At 45.1% G+C, this 20,767-nt stretch overlaps 1 protein-coding gene across 2 annotated transcripts in view; it reads left to right on the top strand.

Moving 5' to 3' along the window:
• The window catches only part of TMEM184A (transmembrane protein 184A), a 172,567-nt gene extending 163,702 nt beyond the window's left edge, over window positions 1–8,865 (top strand). For both annotated transcript variants that reach the window (XM_078664955.1, XM_078664956.1), the window contains 2 exons: window positions 4,195–4,392; window positions 6,362–8,865. In XM_078664955.1, coding sequence (XP_078521081.1) covers window positions 4,195–4,392; window positions 6,362–6,615 — 452 coding nt within the window. In that variant the 3' untranslated portion in view covers window positions 6,616–8,865. The remainder of the gene's footprint in view (window positions 1–4,194; window positions 4,393–6,361) is intronic.
• The last annotated feature ends 11,902 nt before the right edge of the window (window positions 8,866–20,767 follow it).

Below are 20,767 nucleotides of genomic sequence, written 5' to 3'. Positions count from 1 at the left end.
GCCAAAGATGTGGCTTTCTGGCATGTGAGGCGAATGTACCTGAATGCGACCTGCACTGAATGAACAATGCATGTTGCATGCATGCCTCTGCTTGACAGCTGAATGTGCAGAAGAAGGAAATCTGGCCCTTTTTGCTAGGCTGATTGTATCATTGGGTCTGGCATTAGCCAAGACCTTTTGTTTTTAGTAAAACTTAGATATGTAATATGCTTACGTATAGGGGATTTCAGCCAGACCACTTCACCCATTGATCTGTTGTTGTGCCAGTCACATTTTTCTCCCACTCACTGCAGCATGGGGCAATGGAACAGGCCACTTCAGCCATTGGGCAACTGCACTTTGCGTGACTGCATTTTGCCCATGAACTCATCCAAGTTCGCAGACAAAAAAAGTCTCCTTTATTCTTCCATTCCCTAACCAGCATGGCTACCTGCCTCCAAAGCAGTACATGTATGACAGCCCTCACAACCTTTACTAGCCCTTATTGCTGGGTAAGCTTTAGGGATTCACAAGACTATGCCCGGGGCTTTAAGTGGGCTGGGCCCTGCCGGTTCTCAGCACTGGCAGTTCTAAAAAGCAGGTGCTGAGACGGGTCTCTATTGGGCTCTCAATTTTTGCTCTTTCTCTCAGGGTAAAAAACAATCTTAACTCGTCAGCGGTCAGTAGCGGCCCGTGGAGGGAGTTCTGTGGGGCGGTGAGGCGGGGCGGGGGTGGCAGGGTGGGGGTAGTAAACACCGGAATATGGATGAACGGAGGTAAGTAAACATTTAAATAAATAAAACGAATTTCGTTGCGCGCACCTCATCGCTTTAATGTGCTTACAGATGAGACCAGCTATATTGTGAAGTGCAACTGTATAGTAATTTCTTACCCCTTTAACAGTGGCGGCTTTTAATTCTCGAAAATGGGGAGGCATAGGGTACTTGCTGCTGGCACCGTAACGTTGTTTCATTGTTTTTGCAGTTTTTACAAGCGTGAACTCGCCCAACAGTATTGGAGCGCTTTGCCATAACATTACACAAGACCAGATGTAATATAATAAACAAAACAAATAAACAATCAACTTACCTCCACAGTCGATCTTTTTTGTTCATGCACACTCGCGGCCCGACTCATTGAAATAAATCCACACCTCGTGCTGAATTGAAGAGCTGAGCAATGCATGCAAGACTGGCAACGTGAAACTAAAGCACCATACATCTCAGCCAATGAAAGCACTGCTCTCAATCTGTTTATAATAGTAAACAGCATAAGAAAAGTGCAATGATTGCCTGGGACAGCCAAGTTATCCTGGCTGATGAGCGCTAAAAGCCTGAAACCGGTCCTAGGATGCTTGTTTCCAGTCCAGGGAGCACCTGGCCTGGCAGTTCGGGCTGGACTGTTCCCATTGGGCGCATGGTCAAGACTGATTTGCATATGGCTTGGTCCAAACTGGGATGGCATGGTGAGCAAAAAAACAATGATTTAGGCCCAGATCTCTGTACTGGGGTGAATGTATGACTTTGTTCTGCATTCTGTCCATCAATTGTTCTTTTTGCATTTGTCACCCCGAGTGGGACGGGTATGCCCAGACGTGGGTCACGTGCTCTCCATGCCACTGGAGTCTAGCTATCCTGGCTGATGATAGCTGAAAGCCCGAACCCAGTCCTAGGATGCTTGTTTCCAGTCAAGGGAGGACCTGGCCTGGCAGTTCAGGCTGGACTGTCCCATTGGGAGCAGGGTCAAGACTGATTTGCATATGGCAGGGGCGAAACTGGGTTGGCATGGTGAGCAAAAAAACGATGGATTTAGGCCCAGATCTCTGCACTGGGGTGAATGTATGACTTTGGTCTACATTCTGTCCATCAATTGTTCTTTTTTTCATTTGGCCTGATAGTTCAGGCTGAACTGTTTCTGTTGGAGCAGGAACAAGGCTGATTTGTATATGGCTGGTCTCTGTCTAGAGCAGGGGTGTAGCTTCCTGAGGGGTAAACAAGCATCCCAGGACCGGTTCTGGGCTTTCAGCCCTCATCAGCCAGGATAGCTTGACTCCAGTGGCATGGAGAGCACGGGACCCAGTTCTGGGCATACCCGTCCCACTCGGGGGGACAAATGCAAAAAGAATAATTGATGGACAGAATGCAGAACAATGTCATACATTCCCCCAAATACAGAGATCTGGGCCTAAATCCATTGTTTTTTTGCTCGCCATTCCAGTTTGGACCCAGCCATATGCAAATCAGTCTTGACCCTGCTGAGGGAAGTTGATTGTTTGTTTTGTTTATTATATTACTCTGGTCTTGTGTAATGATATGGCAAAGTGCTCCAATACTGTTGGTCGAGTTCACGCTTACGCTGTGTAAAAACTGCAAAAACAATTAAACGCTAAGGTAGCAGCAGCAAGTACCCTACGCCTCCCCATTTTGGGGTGTTATACCTCCTAATAAATGTATTTTGTGATAAATAGTTGGGTACAGGTGCTTTTAGTTGGGTATGCTGAGATGTCTTTTGGTTTCACCAGGAATTATGTACACACAGAGACAAAAAGGCACCCACTCTCCCTCTCTCTGTTTGGAAACAATTAAAACATTTTGGTTATTTAACAAAATAATGTTCTTTTTCTCGCTTTGTACTCCTATCAATCCGCATTCTACTCCCTTTCTACTGCTGCTCCTTAAGCCCCTCTCTTGCACCCTGCTCGTCATATAATGTATTTTAACATTTGTGACTATGTAAATGTTGGGACATCTGAAGCTCACACCTAACCAATCTTACTGACAAAGCTTTGTCCTTGGTCAAGACACAGAAAAACAACTAACTTTAATGCAGCCTGAGTAATTACCAGTGGCTGAGGTGAATTCAAACATTTCACCCATCACCTTTTTCTTTTCCTCTGTATGACAGGTATGCACAGACATGGGCCCTACGCTCACTGTGTCATAGGAATCAATCTATACCTCACGAACTGAGCCACGCGGTAGAGGTCCAAGATCTGAGGCACGCGGTAGAGGTCCAAGAGCTGGGCCACGCAGTAGAGGTCCAAGAACTGAGCCACGCGGTAGAGGTCCAAACGGAGAGATCCAAATAGAGATTTTTATTGCATAGTATTTGGAATTTCTCATAAATGTAATTAAACGTGGTTGTCTTTTAAAAATGTGCTATCATATTTACCACGAGTGGTCACTTGTTGCTAGATGGGAAGTATGACATATGTGCTGGATGAACAATGGCTAAGGTGAAATAAAGCAGACCTTCAGGCCCCTGCGAAAACCGCAAGAGGTTGTCTGCCTTGCATATGTAAATTGATAATGTTCCAGAGGTTGGCATTCTGAACTGAACTGGTTATCCCTTTCCCATTGGACCTATTTAATGGTGGAACAACCAAGAAACTCTGTGTAGCTCTGTAGGAATGACAGTGGAATTCTGAGGATGATCTTAGAGCAAGCAATGGTCGTAAGGAGACGCATGTGAAGGCGGGAGGGGGGCAAGGGGGGGATTGTGTTGTTGTCGAGTAGATCTATCTTTCCAAATCGTACTTCATTTCCAAAGAATAAATTATGCATATATTTCCATATTAAGTATTTAAGAAGAAAATGTAAATTCTTTAAAAAATGCTGATCTTGGTGCCACAGAGAGGAAACTTCTACTACCAAACACAAATGTCATCGAATTTAGTTTGAAATGATCTAAAGACTACACAGTCATATTTTCAACAAAGAGCAAACAATCATTGTTCCCTACACCTACATGGACTTCTCCATAACCATGCATGGCTTTTACATTTCGACTATTTGAATGAAGCTCATGGCTAGTGTAAGTGATACATTAGTTACCAGAAATCTCCTGAATGTGGACCAAACGTTGAATGCAAACCAGACCAGCCATTCATAAATAATGCTTAAAATGTTTTACTGTGTGATCATGTGACATCTTTTGACCAATACGCTTATATCTTTTTAGTCGCCTTTACAGGTGTTGAAGAACTTGCCTTCCTCTATCAGTACACTGTTCACACATCTCTGTTCCACTGTGTTACTGTTCCCTGTCTCTTGTTCATTTTGCATTGGAAAGATCATGGTGGTGACCTCCTAGAATATGGTGTTGGCAATGGATCTCTTTGTAAGGCCTTATGTTGCTTTGTTATGGTTCCTTCGGGTGGTTGATTCCCTTCACCCAAACATTTGCACTGACCTTTACTTGTGTTTTTGCATGTAGGGATGCTTCTAGCCATCCTCGAGCGATGTGGCGTGATCCCGGAGGTCCAGATTCTCAATGGGAATCTGGTGGGTGCTGGGACAGTGGCAGCTGGATATCAGAATTTCATTATATGTATCGAGATGTTATTTGCAGCCATCGCTTTGCGATATGCCTTCACCTGCCAGGTGTACCGGGAGAAAAAAGAGAATGCAACAAGTAAGTTCAAAGTCCAATTTGTTGTGAGCCGTTGTGTTGGTTTTCCTGTAGTCAAATTAAATAAATGACAGACTTTGAAGCATATAATTTGACCTCTTATAATGAATGCTAGATCTAGGTAGTCTGGCTATTTCCTATGTCAGTAAAGGCGAATGGCATTATTAGGTCTTCAGCCTTCAATTAATCAAAATGTATATAGCGTAACTCTATCACCCTCCGAGGTATCTGGGCCCTGAGGTTTCTGCATCGAAAAGCCAGGTCTTGGGTCTCTTTCCAGAGTCTGCCAAGGAGGGTACCATTCAGAGGTAGAGGTAATTGCAGGTCTTTACGACAATGTAGGAGAAGGAGTGGCCCGTTGGGTGGCTGCGATGAACGTGGGGGAGTTGTACGAGAACAAGTGAAGCGGAACACGATGTTTCGGGGTAGATGGAAGTTCAGCCGGTGGTTGATGTAGGATGGTCCTTGGTCATGGAGAGCTTTCTTGGTGTGTGTGAGCATCTTGAACTGGCCTCTCTTCTGGATGGGGAGCCAGTGGAAGTTTCTGAGATGGGGAGAGATGTGTGTCCATTTGGGGAGGTACAGAATGTTGTCTGGCTGCAGTATTCTGTATGGTCTAGAGTCTCTGAAGAGCTGGGAGGGGATTCCGGTGTAGAGAGTTTGCTGTAGTCGAGGCAGCTGATGACAAGGGCTTGTGTGAAGGACTTTCTGGGGCTTGCTGGGATCCATCTGAAGATTCTGCAAAGCATGCATAGGGTGTGAAAGCATGAGGAGGCGACTGCATGGTCAGTTGGCTGTCGAGAAATATGCCAAGGTTGCGTGTGTGGCCAGTTGGTCTGGGTGTCATCGGCATAGGAGATAATGTTGAGTCCATGGGCTCTGACGATGTCTGCAAGGGGGGGTCATGTAGATGTTGAACAGGGTGGCGCTGAGGGATGAACCTTGGGGCACACCGCATATGATGTCCTTGACAGCGGAGGTGAAGGGAGGTAGATGGATGCCCTGTGTGTGTCCTGGGAGGAATGAGATGACCCACTTGAGAGCGTGTTGCTGAACGCCGATTTTGTGGAGTCTGTTGATGAGGATTTGGTTGGCCCAGAATATAGATTGGGAGGTGTCGAGTAGGTGGTTCCGTTAAAGGTAGTCGGTGAGTTGCAAGTTGATGGCTTTCTCAAGTACTTTGACTGGGAATGGGAGCAGGGAGATAGGCTGATAGTTTTTGAGGTTGCTGGAGTAGGTGGAAGGCTTCTTTAGGAGGGGTCTGACATCTGCGTGTTTCCATCCATCTCGGAAGTTTGCTGTGGTGATGGAGACATTGAGGATGGTGGTCAGTTCAGTGCTGAATATGTTGAATCCAAGGTTGAAGAGATGGTGGGGGCAGGGGTTGGTGGGTGCCCCGGAGTGGATGGAAGACTTGATGGTCATGGTGGTCTGAATGTCGAGCAAAGACCAGGTTATGGCTGCACAGGTGTGCGTTGGTTGAATGAGGATGTTGCAGCTGCACTTGGTAAGTTGGGGGTCGAAGTTGTTGTAGATGTCCTCAATCTTGCTATGGAAGTAGTCCAATAGGGTATCGTAGAGTTGTGGGTAAGGGTGGACCATGTTCTCTGTGGCTGCTGGGTTGGAGAACTTCACAATCATTTTGAAGAGTTCCTTCGGGTGGTTGGCCGCGGTGTCTATGCGGTCAATGATAGTTGCTCTTTTGCTTTCTTGATGTGCCGGTGGTAGTCTGTTTTGTGCATGGCTCTGCCAGAGGGGTCATTGGTGATGCGCCTTCACTTCTCGAGTAGGAGACAGTTGTGCCTGGTGGGTCTGAGCTCTGGATTGTATCAGCCTGCTTGTCTTTAAATTCTGTTGGTTTCCTTCCTGCTCTTAGCCAGAACCTCATCTTAGAAGTCAAGTGTTGGCTCTGTAACTTATCTGTTTCTTGGTGGTCGTAAAATTGATATGGACTTTCCTCTTCTTTCTCCAGCCACAGTGGCTCCGATGCAGAGCATCTCCAGTGGGCTGAAGGAGACCATGAATCCTAACGATATCGTCCAGGATGCCATACACAACTTTTCACCTACGTACCAACAATACACACAACAGTCTATGCAAGACTCAGAAACCAAGGCACAAGGGCAGAATGGGCATGTATCTTCTAACTCCAGTGGTGGACACTCTAGCAAGCGAAAGAAACAGAATGAGAAAATGATGCTCATCATCTCAGATGACGAACTGTAGAATCGGAAGACCAACAAGTACGCAGTGACCGTGAAAGTACTGCACTAAAAAGTGACCAATCATTCCCACTCAGGCCTCTCCCTCCGGCCAACCAGCAAAAGATGGACTAGTATTTAGAGACCATGGCAATCTGTGGAGAATGGATGGAACGCTTGTGCTCCAAAAGTTGTCTGGACAACAGTGGGTACAAATGCAAGCACATTCCGATGCAGGTGGAATGTAAGGTGATGCCCATGAGTTCAGATATGTGGGTGGCTAATACTGGGATACGAACATGTAAAAAGACAGGACTATCGACCTCAAAGGAACTATGAGCCTACTCAAAGTGGTGCATTGTGCTCTCAAAGTAGGACTATCCAGCAACTGGAAAAGCTTAAGACCATGCCCATTTTCCCACTTTGTCTGTGTTTTACAGCCCTTCTGTGTGCCATTGCAACTTTATTGGGTCCGTTACTCTAACATAGTTCATTTTCTCTCTAGGATGTTCATTTTTCCACGCAGGTGTGCCAGAAGACTCACGCGATTAGCATAATTCAATGAATTTTATTTGGGGCAAACCCGCTGAACTTATCGAAACATTGAGGAGAACGATCAGTGTAATCACCTCTCCTTCAGTTGACCTAGATGCCTTTCTGAGAGTTTGGCAAAGAGAGGGCAACTTAATGAGCCACAGTTTTGGCAACTTAAATACATTGGAGATTTTGGCTGGAGGTCATCTAGGCATTTTAATTTAATTTAATTTTAATGTAGCGTAATACATCACAAAGTAGAAAAAAAAGAAAATATCATAAGGACATGCCAGGCAGCTGTTAGTATTGTATAGGATGCTGCCTGGTTCTGCAACCCCAAATAATAGCAAGGAAATGGCAGGTGAAGTGGCGATTGTTATCTTTGTATTTGTTGTTCGTCAGTGGGACGATATTCAATGACTTAACAACCAGAGGTAGGGGGCGAGAGATTGGATATTGTATCTGTGGAAAGCTGTGATGGCAAGACTACTATTAGAATCTGGCATCCTTAAAACCAGTGCCAGTCCAAAATCTGTGGCTTCCTACCGGAATTATGTGCAGTAGACTGGAAAATGCTACTGCATTTTTGCATTGAAAACGAAGCATTACAAATGTAAACATAAATAGTAGCACAATAATAGATCGAGGTGTAAATTTGTTTTACAGGAAAAACATACACTGTAGAATGAATAATCTAAAATAACTGTATTCCATAAAGGCAGAGAAGTTTTTTTTAGCTTGTATTTTAAACATAGTAATTCTGGCTGTCCACAAGAAGTTCTACGTTTCTTTATTGTTTGAATGTAAACAACTTTTTGCCTTTGCCGAGTTGCACCTTTGCTGAAAAGGTCAAGACTACATTTATTTTCACAACCAACCGATTTCTATTATTTTCCAGTACTCTGTTGGGGTTCGTTTTTACTCCAGCCTGTCCAAACTGGCTAATATAGCATCCCTGTATCACTTCTTCTGTGTTATTCTTTAGAATGGATCATCACACCTGTGAATAAGTGTTCTGTGGTGTTTCCAAAAAGAAGTCTCTGTTTTTCATTCAGACATGATCTGCCAAATTATTTATTAATCTTTTAACTGTATTAATCAAATCAAAGAACCTATCTTTCTGCCAGCAGAGGATATTGTGACAGACTGTGGTTTCTTTGGCTGTTGTGTATTCTTCGACATTGTGAAGGCCCCTGTGACTAAAATCAAATGCACTTGTTTGGTGCACCTGGAAAATGATGGAAATGTAAGTCACTGCTTAAGTGTCATCCTATCAGAATTTGTTTCTCAACAGGCTGTCACTTTTTAATTTATTTTGTCAGGATCTATTCCACACTGCACCTGTTAATGTTTTCCTTTTCGGCATACCACTGGGACTTTACCAACCTGCAGTTCCAACTGACTTATTACCATGATGTGATGTCATTTGCTCACTAATTGAACCTGGTTGACTATCATATGTAGACACCTTCCTTTCAGTAATTTACTACAGACGGTTTGTATATGCCAAAAAAACCTTGTATCATCACCAAAAAACAAGGCATGGTTATGTAAAGTAATGCATGAAGGTTTTCAGAGGGTGCTGCAAAGGTAAAGATATACTCTGCATGTGGCTGTGAGTTACTTTTTAGAGTTGTACTGTTCAAGAATTAATAACACCGTGTAATTATGGATCCCTGTAAAATCTGCTATTTCAATTTCTGATTTTATTTTATAAATATTAAATGTTTTTCTACTATTATTGAGTTTTTCCAATTCTCATTCAGTTTTATTAATTTACTTGCAAGCGATCATTACAAGTGATCATACAAATTTTGTGCTGTAATTATTAATCTACGATTTGTCAAGAAAGGTGTTTAGAAAGCGACACAATGACCCTGTAATAAGAGTGCTTGTTTTGGCTCTTTAAAAAGTATCCCTTATTCAACCTTTGATTTTTACTGGATTACACAGTTTATGTACCTATGATTTTTTAATCCTGGTAACAACATATGTAGATTTAAATTGTACATAATCTAAGCAGAAATTCTTTTGAACCCACTTAGAGAGAGCTAAAAATAACTGACAATACTAGTATCATTTAAATAACAAAAATTAATTAATTGACCTACAAATGTAATCAAGTGAGTTGTGTGACAAACTTAAAGTACAATGAACAAATGCTATGTCAACACCAAATCTTGGTAGAAAAGTTAAAATTCACCAATAGTGAATCAACTGGGAACAAAGTATTTGATCAAATATATGGTAAACTTTAGACATTGTCTAATGAGGAAAAGTTCAGATATTTATTTTAAATACATTAGGTGGCATCCTCTGAGCTCTTTGTGGTGATATTTTGCTAGTGATTAGCAGCATTTCTACGAACAACGAGAGATTCAGTCAGCATGTGAAATAGAAGGAGCCGTCATAACTTCTATATCCACAGAATGGGCTTGATTCCTGAGGGTGGCATGACACCCTGATGTCAAAATTAAAATATAATATATAGTCTGTCCCAGTAAGTGGAATAATATTTAAATGAAAAAACTCATTTTGAAAATAGATTATGATTAGAGCTCCCGGTTTTCCGTTTAAACAGATTTTTACATATAAATACAGACGGAAAACAATTTTTCTTTTGTCTGTATTTATATGTAAAAACTGCAAAATACTCAAATTGCTGCGCTGTTGTGCTCAAATTCAGTGCTATCTCGCCACACCCCCTTCCTGCTGCTGGAAATTCCTTCTAATTCTTCCTGCAATGGTCTTTTAGTGACCTACTGCTGTGCTCTTGTACGAATCCTGGTCAGATTCAGATTCAAGTGTCGCTGAGTGGGCTCTGAGCTCCACGGAGTCCCTGCTCGAGGCTTGCACCCCCATATTAAACAACCCTACGTGTCTGAACCAGCCCCCCCCCCCCCGTCGTGTGTGGCAGCCCAGGATGAGACCGCTTCCTGGGCACACACAGCCGCACTCGAGCACTTCACCGGTCTTTAAAAGACCATTTGCATGTTATTGAGGCTTTGTTGTTGTTTCACCCCTTCTAAGAGCCCCTGCAGCTCCACTGATTATTGCTTAAAGATTCAGCCCCGCCCCCCCCCGAATTTTTTTCTTAGGACATTGGAACAATAAAAGGAAGTTAAAACGGCAAACTACAGTTTTTTGTGTAGTGCTTGCTGCCAGATTCTTACGGATTCATAGCACTGCAAATGGGATAATGTGCTGAGCTTTGGAAGGGTTCAAAACCGAGACTTCACAGAGATTGAACGTGGGACCTGTATCTTGCACAATGGTTAATACCATGCGCGCAAAACCTATTGGGCTCAAAGGGCTTCAGCTGCTTAGAAGCCAGTACTGTCTTGTTCTATCCTCTATATGAAGAGAACAATATTTGGGCTCTGGAACGCATAGGAAAAAATACAGCGATTCTTCACAACATTTAAATGTACACTCCCATATTTCTATGCACACTCCAGAATCTTTACATACACACCGCATGGCTAATTCCAGTCTTTGCCAACTGATAGCACAAGGCTGGTGACTGAGAAGCAGATGAGAATGCTAAAATGAGGAATAAAATTAATTAGCAGAAACATTGTTACCGTAAATAGCTCCCCATGTTAACTGCCGCAAAGCTATGTTCATACCTTTGGCACGCCTGCATAAAGTACCTGTATCATACTGTACATATGTACACACAGGGCCTTCTCATACAATCTTGGCTAACGCTCCTGTTTTTTAACCCTGAAGAATTGCCTAACGTGTACACATTGATTGGAAAATAAAGTCATCCCATTCCATTTAGGAGAACCATATTTCCAGTAAGTACAACGTTATTGAACAAAGACCGCTTCAGTTCTCCACATATTCTGAAACACATTTGGAATCTGTGTACAGGTAGGAGCGTTTGTTGCTGCCCCGGCCCTTCGGAGAATTCACCATCTCCAAGGCTCTGCCTCTCAAGTGACCTCTGCGCCAGCCCTCCGCCATTTCAACTCGAAAGGTACGTGTATTTCCCCTATGTAAAAAGTAAATGTCCGAGACTCCAAAAGAACCAGGGCACACCACCACCCACTCATCGGGATCCGGCAGATCGCTACTTCCTCTCCAGTACTACCCTATTACGGTAACTAGTCCCCAAAATTCGCACTCCCACATCGGTGCTGTCCGGGCTCTCACCTGCCCGTTCTCTACCTAGGGGCGCCAACATCATGATGTATCCTCCCCCCCCCCAACGCCCCTGACTCCTCTTGTCCCAGGCCCCATACAGTTGCCCAGCTCTACCCACTGATGCCTTTAGCCCACCCACCCCCAAACAGATGTGCTGTCTCTGCTTCGAGTGTCCATCACTATCGCCCACTCCCACCCGACGCCCTTGGTTACTCACCCACCCCCCTTTCTGTGTTACCACTCCGCATGTTCATGACATAATGACATGTAATTCCACAGCCTGCAGATCCCAGCATGCGCCCTGGATTCCACGCATCTCAATCAACCTCCACTCCAGGGCTTTAGATGGAAATACAGAAGCGCTGGCACATGTTTGCTCCTGATAAGTGCTTGTACTCTATCCTAAAGTGTTTTATAACAGAACTGAGAAGCACAGGTCCTCTCCTTTCAAATTACTCAGTACCGGACCATTTAAAGCACTGCTAAAGCCACAACAAATCGCTAGTTTAAGTGAGTGGATGTGTGTATTGTCAATTTAAATAAATTTGGAAAAATACTAGCTGTAGCTTCGTCTTTTGCTTGTGGCAAAAATAAATGTGGATAAATACAAAAAATGCCCATAAAATAAATATGGATAAATACAGACGGAAATGGCAAAAAATTCAATACCATTAAACCGGGAGCCCTAATTATGATGAATGTCTCCTGGCAATGGCTATCCTTATCTCCCCTTCACTGATTAAATTGGTAATTTAAAAAAACAAAGAAACAAAATTGAATACACTGAAAGATAAAAAAATAAAAAGTTCAGATGCATTGTTTGGATAGCAATGTCCCCCTGCATTGCGTGTAATTCTGCCCTGAGTGCCCAAGTGCATGTGAAACTGGTGTTCTGACTTTTATTGTTTGGTTCCGAAATCATGGTATTCTAGCATTTGCGACAAGACCGCGGTCTTAGCTTGGTAAAGCAAGGGCCAGATCCTGTTCAGTGTCTATAGATCGGTGCACCAAAGTTTGCCCTCATAGAGGGCTTAGGACAACTATCTATGCCTTCGATAAATCACATAAAGTAGTAATGACAATGTTCTGAATGGTTGTGAATCTTGCCTCGATGCCTCCGGGCATTTGCTGCGCTCTATAAATCCCCACTCAATCTTTAGTATGACCATAGCTTTTTCTCTGTTTAGGAGAGACCAAATGAGATGACCCTTTGTGCATAAAGTTCTATTTTAATATGAACCCAAGACCTTGTGCAGACATTCCTCTGGCCTGTTGAGTGCCTGTATTTGCAGTAGATGTGTTGCACATGTTTGATAACAGGACTGTGCGTGTGGTGAGTCTGAGTACTGGAAACAGTGGAACCCCTTTTGATGGTGCCTGGCTTGAGCATGGCACATGAGTGAGAGTTGTTCAGCTTTCCTGCAATCCTGTGTCTGAGGAGTGGAGACACATACACTAAAGTAAGGGGAGGACAGAAACAGGGTTACCTATAGAAATTCAAAGGCATATTTACAAGCCCCTATCGCCACCACAACGTCCCTTTCAGTTGGGAAATGAGTATATAAATGGGAAGCAAATAACCGTACTTTGTTCCAGTTCCAAGTTCATCTTGACCAAGGAAGAGGGGGCCCGCTGTGTATTAAATGGGCTGCACTGTGACCAGGGTTGGTGTCTACAGTTTACAGTGTCATAGTAGGAAGGATCCTAGGGCACCAGTGACAAACTACTTCCTCCATCACGGTTGTGGCCCAGTAGCCACTGTCTGCTCTGTTGCCACCAGAATAGGTCTGACAAGCACTAACTTTTTCAAATTAGAAAAGGGCAGTTCTTTTTTTAATTTAATTTGCTGAAAAATCAACAGAGTTCCAACTTAGATAACCAAGAGGAGTAAAATGTTACCAAACTAGTTACAAAAAATAATTATACTCAAAAAAAGAAAACCAAGGATTAATCTGTTTAAATGACCAAAGTGAAATGCAGAATACAGATAGGGTGATTCACAACATTTACACTGATTTCCACAGTGTTTGGCAATACCACATATTACAATTGTTTGCATCAGAATTTGGGCAGGTTAGACCAGTGGGCCCAGACATCAGGTATCAGAGGTATATGGAAGTAGAGTAAAATAACCAGATTTGGTGGAAGTCCTACTAGGATGAGAGTGTGTGTTGTTTTGGTAAAGCCAGTCAGAACCAATGTTAGCTCAGCAGCAGGTGATCTTTAGGCATGGGGAGACAGTGAAAAATTGAGAGTGGATGGGTGATTTCCACCTGTCCAGAAAGGGCACACTTTCTTGAAGGGGCCATCCAGTATGGAGGGAAATGAATGATGTTTGTCTAGTTCTGATTCACTAACAACAACATGCTAAAATGTGTGTTTTGTGTCAGCTGGTGTTTTCAGATCTACTGTGACATCATTTACTGTCTGACTCCTTTAATTGGAATACAACGCTCTAGCATTTCACTTGACTTTTTAAACTTCGTGATTTCAAGTCGAACAGCAATTTAATGCAGTTTCATAGGTCGATGTAATTACAGCCAGCATTCTTAATTCTAAATTGGAATTTCACTCTGAAAGAAACTCAACTTCCAGTTGGAAACCTGGCATAATTCTATTACTTTTCAGATTTTGCACTGAATTTAAATGTAAATAGGGTGGGATTCTGGGGAGATAAATAAAATGCATGTCTGGAAAATGTATGTAAGGACTTTTAAAAGGAATGCTGAAGACTTGGTTGCGGTGTGCAGATTCCATCAAGGCTCTGGTCCAGTTGCCGGCACGTGTTGGTGAGTCAGTTGGGTGAAAGCAAGACTTTCTAGGCTTTTTGAGAAGGAAATGCAGAGGGGAGACCAGCAGTAGTTTTAGCAGTGGCGCCGGAACTAAGGCGCAGGAGCGTCGCCGAACTGCTTTTCAGCAGTATAAGGAACAAGCATTTGCAATGCAATAGGTCTCGCATTAGGAAAGTTTGAGCTATTGGTATTGTAAATGACATTTTTTTTATTTATGTGTTGGTTTTGAAAATAGCTAAATTAATAGCTGTGTCATTTACAATGCCAATAGTTTTAGCTTTCACAAATGTGACACCTATAGTTTTTGTAATGCAATATGTGTTGTATTTTCACGAAAATCCAAGAACAGAAGTGCAATATTAAAAAAAATTTGTGACATTTATAAGACAGACATCATTGTTGTTCGAGTACTTTACGCTGGTGTTTGGATTCCTGTAAATCCCCAGTGTTGCAGGGTGCTGGTAGAATGCATGCGCTTAATGTCCCGTGACAAAATATGTGTACGTAGTGTCTGTGCTGGTAGGGGCTAAGCGAGTTGTTAGTTATCTTCCCTAGTACCGCCTAAACTTTCCTTTTAGAACAGCCAAAAAAGCTGCATTTCAGATATTCTAAAATAATTGTTGCAAAATAAGCATAGTGTTTGGAACTAGCTCCGTGTAGGAAGACCGTTACAAGATGAGAAACAAACTCATTGGGGAATCGATCGTGGCAAACCGTAGTCCGTCACATAGCGCTTACGCAACCGGAGGGTGGCATGTTAGTAGGCGTGACCTTAAGCTGCGCACGCGCACTGCTTCGCAACGTTCTCGTCTGTCGTCCTTTGTCCCGGGCGCTATCTTGCGCAGGGTGATCGGCCTCTGATTGGGTTCTGGAGTCCGGTTGTGGAGCCAGAGCGGGAAGGAAACCGGGAGCGGTGAGAGCGAGGGGGGGGTGGGCTTGTATGGCGGTGGCGGACGCAACCGGAGGGCGGCATGTTAGTAGGCGTGACCTTTAGCTGCGCACGCGCACTGCTTCGCAACGTTCTCGTCTGTCGTCCTTTGTCCTGGCCGCTATCTTGCGCAGGGTGATCGGCCTCTGATTGGGTTCTGGAGTCCGGTTGTGGAGCCAATCAGAGCGGGAAGGAAACCGGGAGCGGTGAGAGCGAGCGGGGGGGCGGGGGGCTTGTATGGCGGTGGTCTCTGTATGTGTGTGTTCGTGCGTGCGTGTAGGTGCGCTCCTGTGTGTGTGTGCGGCGGGGGGGTGTTCCGGTGAGTCGGGGGAAGTAGGGGAGGGTGCGCGCGTGTGTGTGTGTGTGTGCCTTCCTGCCTGCGTGTGCATGTGTGTATGTCTGTGTTCAGGGAATCTGTGGCAGGGGACGTGCACGGCGCCGGGCTGGGCGTGCGCGTTAGCGCACCCAAATCCAAGCTCGTAACACTCTTTTGTCTCTCATTCCCCGAGTTAGGTAACTAAAAGGCTCCCAGCTGGACGCATCCTTCGGAAGAAGTACCAGCGAGCCCTAAAAAAGCAACCACTCAACCTAGGATGAATGTTGTGCACCAAATGCCATTGACTTGACTAAGTCTGGCTTGTGCGCATGTGCTACCGTAGTCACAACCATAGAGAGATACATGAAATGATGTGAGTAGAGGAGAGACCTGGTCATGATTACAGAAAGAGGCTAAGAAGAGATGGGCATTAGCATTTAAGGGGCAGCGCGACCTTCACTTCAGGATGTAAAAAGGAATTGCAAGGGGGTGGTACGGACAGAGGGGAGACAGGCACACTGTCAAGGCATAGAAGTAGTGTAATGAGTCAATGCTCACATTGCCTGGTCTCTGCTTCCTACTGCGCTTTACAAATGCTGTATGATTGATTATTGATGCCTGCTTGTTGCTCCGACCACCACATAGTAGCTGGCGACGAGGATGGGATTCCATCCTCGTTGCCAAAATGTGGCATACTCTCCACAAAAGAGACGTGGGTGCAGGTAAAATTTATTGGTAAATCGGGAGTCACCGGCTTGGGCTACCACACTATGACCATCACTGGCAGGGCCGGGCACGCACTCACACATTCACACAAAATTCAGCACATGGGCGCCAAAGCTCTCTCTGCCAACTAACAACAAATTTGCTTTTCTTAGTTTTTTTTTTTTTGTTCTGGGGCGACTTACGTTGAAGACAGCACACCCTACCTTACAAATATAGAGTGATTGGTCCCTGTGCTGTTAGTCACAATGTGGTGCAGGGCCTGCAATGTCCTTATAAGTGAACCATCCTTTCATTATGAAAATAAGCCTCTACTGAATGAATTCCCTGTGGCTCAGCGGGGGGGGCATGGGGGGGGCGTACTGGCATTCAGCAGTCAGAGACTAGAGCTGACAGGCTTTGCTCTGACAGCCCCATTGTTAGAATCACTTCCCTTCAACCCTGTTCCAGCCCCTGCTCAGAATCCCTGGTTAGGGGTACCCTCCCGGAGCAAGGAGAAGTGCAGGTCCTAAGCAGGCGGAATTCAACACACACCGGTATAGAGTAATTTTATGCGTTTTTATATAGCGTGGACTTTACCCGAAAGTGTCAAAGCGCTTCACAATAGGAACAGAACTGATACATGAGGAGAACATTACAAGTGAACAAATTACAAAAGCAAACGTTAAGTTACATGAGGCAAAAATGACAATTGTGAGCAAACAAAATACAAGAGGTAGCAAACGGTGCATTACAGGAGGAAAACGTGACATGTGTGCAGGTTACAACAGCGCACAAAGTACAATACAAGTAGAGGTATAATACTGCAATAAATGGCAGACACTCAAGCACAAGAATAGTCGCGCCCTCCTGCGTGCTCGCCCCTCTTGTGGTCACACAAACCCCACAATCCTGTTTCTTTTTGTGTTGCGACCCTCCCCACCCCACCCTCCCAGGTAAATCCACTCGCGCCTTGATTGTCCCGACGACATATCTCGATAGAGCTGGGAAGTTGAAAACAAGACAATCCTGTCAGCTCAACTCCCAGACCCCTAACGTTCACAAAGGGGGTTAAACGGATTACCGATGGAACACAGACCGAGGCAAATATTCTACAGAGACAACACCGCGATAGTATAATGCAGCAAGTTACAAATTAATTCGAAAGCGCCAAATGTAACAAAAAAAAACAACCGTTTCAGAGCACTTCACATTTGACTGGCGAGAAAGTCTCTATAAACATTGCATTCTGAGAAAGGTCCAGAAAGGGACAGCACAGGCGAAGGACAGGGTGTTGTTTGGTGCTCGAATGTCCTGCAGTTGATAGCACGGCCCAGGCACAGTGTCCTTCATTACCTCTAACCTAGTCTCGAGACCTAGTTATCTCTCGCGCCAGCCTCCTCTGGAACCAGCAAATGAGCAGACGAAACGGCGGCTGGCTCGGCCACTGAACCATCAGTGACACTAGTCCATTGAAAGCATCTCCGAAGGCGCAAGCCTGTTTGTACATGGAAAGTAATAAGCGTGTATGCACACACTTACATTGAACTTTAGAACAATAAAAACCTAAGGCATGCTCATCACAACACAATTAAACATTTACTGAGGTGGTGCCATTCCCGACACTGTTAATAATTTATTTTGCTATCACTTACATTATATGTCGTATTGCGCTAAAAACAAGTGTAATAAAAACTCACCGCCGCAGCCCGGCTTGTACAGGAAGCCAGGCAACCTGTGTTGGGACAGGGGCGGGCCGCAAAAAGACAGGAAGCCGATGGGAGCCTACCCCGCGCTCCTGTGCCGAAGCGCTCCTGTGCCCGTCAGCCGGAAGATTGCCGGAAGATTTGCGCGTCAGCTAGCGGGGCTTCCGTGCTCGTGGAGAGCCCCGCCTGCTGCTAAGGATGACCCGCTGCCTGCCGAAGGAGAGAGGGACACAGGAAAAGAACTCGGTGAGTGGGGTGGGAGTGGGGGGGGGGGGGACATGTGCGCGCGCGAGTGTGTCTGTGTGTGTGTTTGTGCCTGTGTGTGCGCGTGAGTCTGTGTGTGTGTTTGTGCCTGTGTGTGCGCGTGTGTCTGTGTGTGTGTGTGTGTGTGTATGTATGCATGCATGCGTGTGTACAAAGATCCGATGACTGGTGGGGGGATGTAAAGTGAAAGGAAGCAGCGCGCGCGCGTGTGGTGGCTGGCTGTGTGCGCACGCGTGGACGGAGGCGACGTGCGCGTTCGCGCACCCGAATCCAGGATGAAAAGCTCGCGCACCCTCTGGTCCGTCATTCCCCCCAAAGTGATCGCTACTGGTCTCCAGCTGGATGCATCCTTACGGATGCATTTCCAGCGAGACCCAAAAAGGAAATGATCATAACAAAGTTATTATCATTTTATTTTTTCCTGTTGCAGGCGCAGCAGCTTTGCCAGGCGGGGCTGTTCTGCTGTCAGAGCGGGAGAGGGGAGCAGTGGTTTCCACAACCCTAAGTGTGCATGAATGTTTTGTTGGCCCGCTCAGGCCGGCTAAACATTCATGCACACTTAGCATGTTCTCTACCCAGGCAACATTACAGCCTGGGTGGAGAACATGCCCAGGCTCCCTGTCTCTGTCTGAGCGCGGAACCATGGCGCTCAGACCAATCACAACGCTGCATTGCAGCGTTGTGATTGTTTCTGGGGAGCCTCAGCCTGGTTCCCGACTGTGTTGTGTTCCGGCCGGAGGAGAGACGAAACGAGGAGGACACGGCGGGGAGGACGCGGCGAGGAGGTAAGCTTAATTTTGTTTTTTATTTATTCCCGATTCCCCCCCCCCACCTCCACACTCCCCCCTGCACCTCCACCACCGATCCGTTCCCGCCACCTGCAGGCAAACAGCTTGTCAGGAGAATTTACAAAGAAACAAGCTATTTATAGTGTCTTTTTCTTCAAGCAAGTGGCATACTTTAAAGGCAGTCACAGGTCAAATTTTATTAAGTTGAGGATGTTTGCTGCAACCTACTGTTAAATTATATCACCATTCAAAGTTATGTTTACCATTGCTTGCAAGCTTTGTTTATTTTCATTTAATTCACACGTATTAATGAAGATATTGGGTATGACAAAACATACATCATATATTACATTTAGATGAATGTGATGACATTATATGATTATTTAAAAACCCAACCTTTAATGATGACCTTGCTAGGGTCAAGGAGAGGGCGAACTGGGGGGTGGGGCATGTCAAAGGACCACTAATCTCACCGGGGTGAAACACATTTACGAGTTTCCTTTCCACAGCTGAGAGATATTTTAAATATAGTACCACTAAAAGAAAAACCAATTAGATTGTGGTGCCTCCTCAATGCTCCCAACGAGATGGGAATTCATTTTCTAAGAAATGTAAAAACAACCTTAGTCACATTAAATAAAGACTAACACTAAAATAATGTATTATTATTTTGCAAATACGCCAGTTTGAGATGCAGCTACAGATCCACTATGAAATGCTCTGTATTACATCATAGATAAATCCAATGTTTTACTGGCATACATTGTACATTATCTTCACACATACATGTAAATGTATTGAGCTGTACACATTGTTTTCAGTGCATACCCTTTGGGGCTTTATTTATTAATTTAGGTTTAAAGTATTTTATTCGGTGTAACATAAATGGACAGACATACAAAATGTATGAAGCATTAAGTCAGTAGGGACAAGGCCGTACCCACAGCGGTGTATCGTCAAAGGACAGTTCAATCTTGGGCAGCAGTGTTAAAGTACCTTTTCTACGCACACCCCCCCCCCCCTCAAACCCCAACTCCCAATTCCCCTGCCCCACCCCCGCCCACCCATCGTCCAGTGCGCAGGTCATTCCCAAGCCGTCAACCTTGGTCGTCCTCAGCGGGAGAGGTGGATCCCTTACCCCCTCAAGAGGTCGGTACTGCAGGGCTCGTGAGCCTCAGTTAGGCGGAGATATTTAGGACAGGTAAGTTCCTTGATTTCAGTGAGTAGCAGAGAGTGAAATGGTTGCCATAGGTCGTTGAATTGCTCTGTATCTCCCGCTACTGTGAGTGATAATTTCTCCATGCCTAGTACATGCCATAATCTATGTAGCCAGCCCGTGAGAGAGGGTATCCTGGTAGTGCGCCAATGTAGTAAAATGTTTTGAACTGCTGAACCCAGTGCGATAGCTATCTGTCTGCCCCTGCGTGATCTGAGGGGATACATCAACCCATTCGGGAGCCCTAACAGGGTGTATGCGGGGAAGCGCGGCAGTTCTATGTCGAAATGGGAGTCAATTTCATCTAACACTTCTTTGCAGTAGGGCTCTAGAAGCGGACAGTCCCATAGAATGTGTGTCAGTGTGCCCCAGTACCCACACCCTCTCCAACAGGTGTCATCCTTGCTACGGTCCATTTCATGGACCCGTTCCGGTGTATAGTACCAGTAGGTAGAGACCTTAGTCAGCGTGTCAGTGAGGCCCATGTGGTATGCCGAGTGCTTTGCCCTATAGGATATCTGCTCCCATTCCTTGTGGCTCAGTGTCCTGCCCAACTCCTGTTCCCAGCGCTCTCTTCCCGGATTGTAAAGGTGTGAGGAGGGTGGTTGCAGTAGCTTATAGAGATCCGTGATCAATTTCGAGTCGGACGTACGGGTCATGAGCCATTTCTCATATGGGAGGAGTCGTCTGTCGGCCGACTCCCGTATCTGTGGGTGTAGTGCCCAGTGGCGAACCTGTAAATAGCGGAGTCTTTCGGATTCAGGGAATGAGAATTCCTG

This window comes from Lissotriton helveticus, chromosome 10, assembly GCF_964261635.1.
Source record: "Lissotriton helveticus chromosome 10, aLisHel1.1, whole genome shotgun sequence".
NCBI classification, from domain to species: Eukaryota; Metazoa; Chordata; class Amphibia; order Caudata; family Salamandridae; genus Lissotriton; species Lissotriton helveticus.
This window is presented reverse-complemented; position numbering and strand designations above follow the sequence as displayed.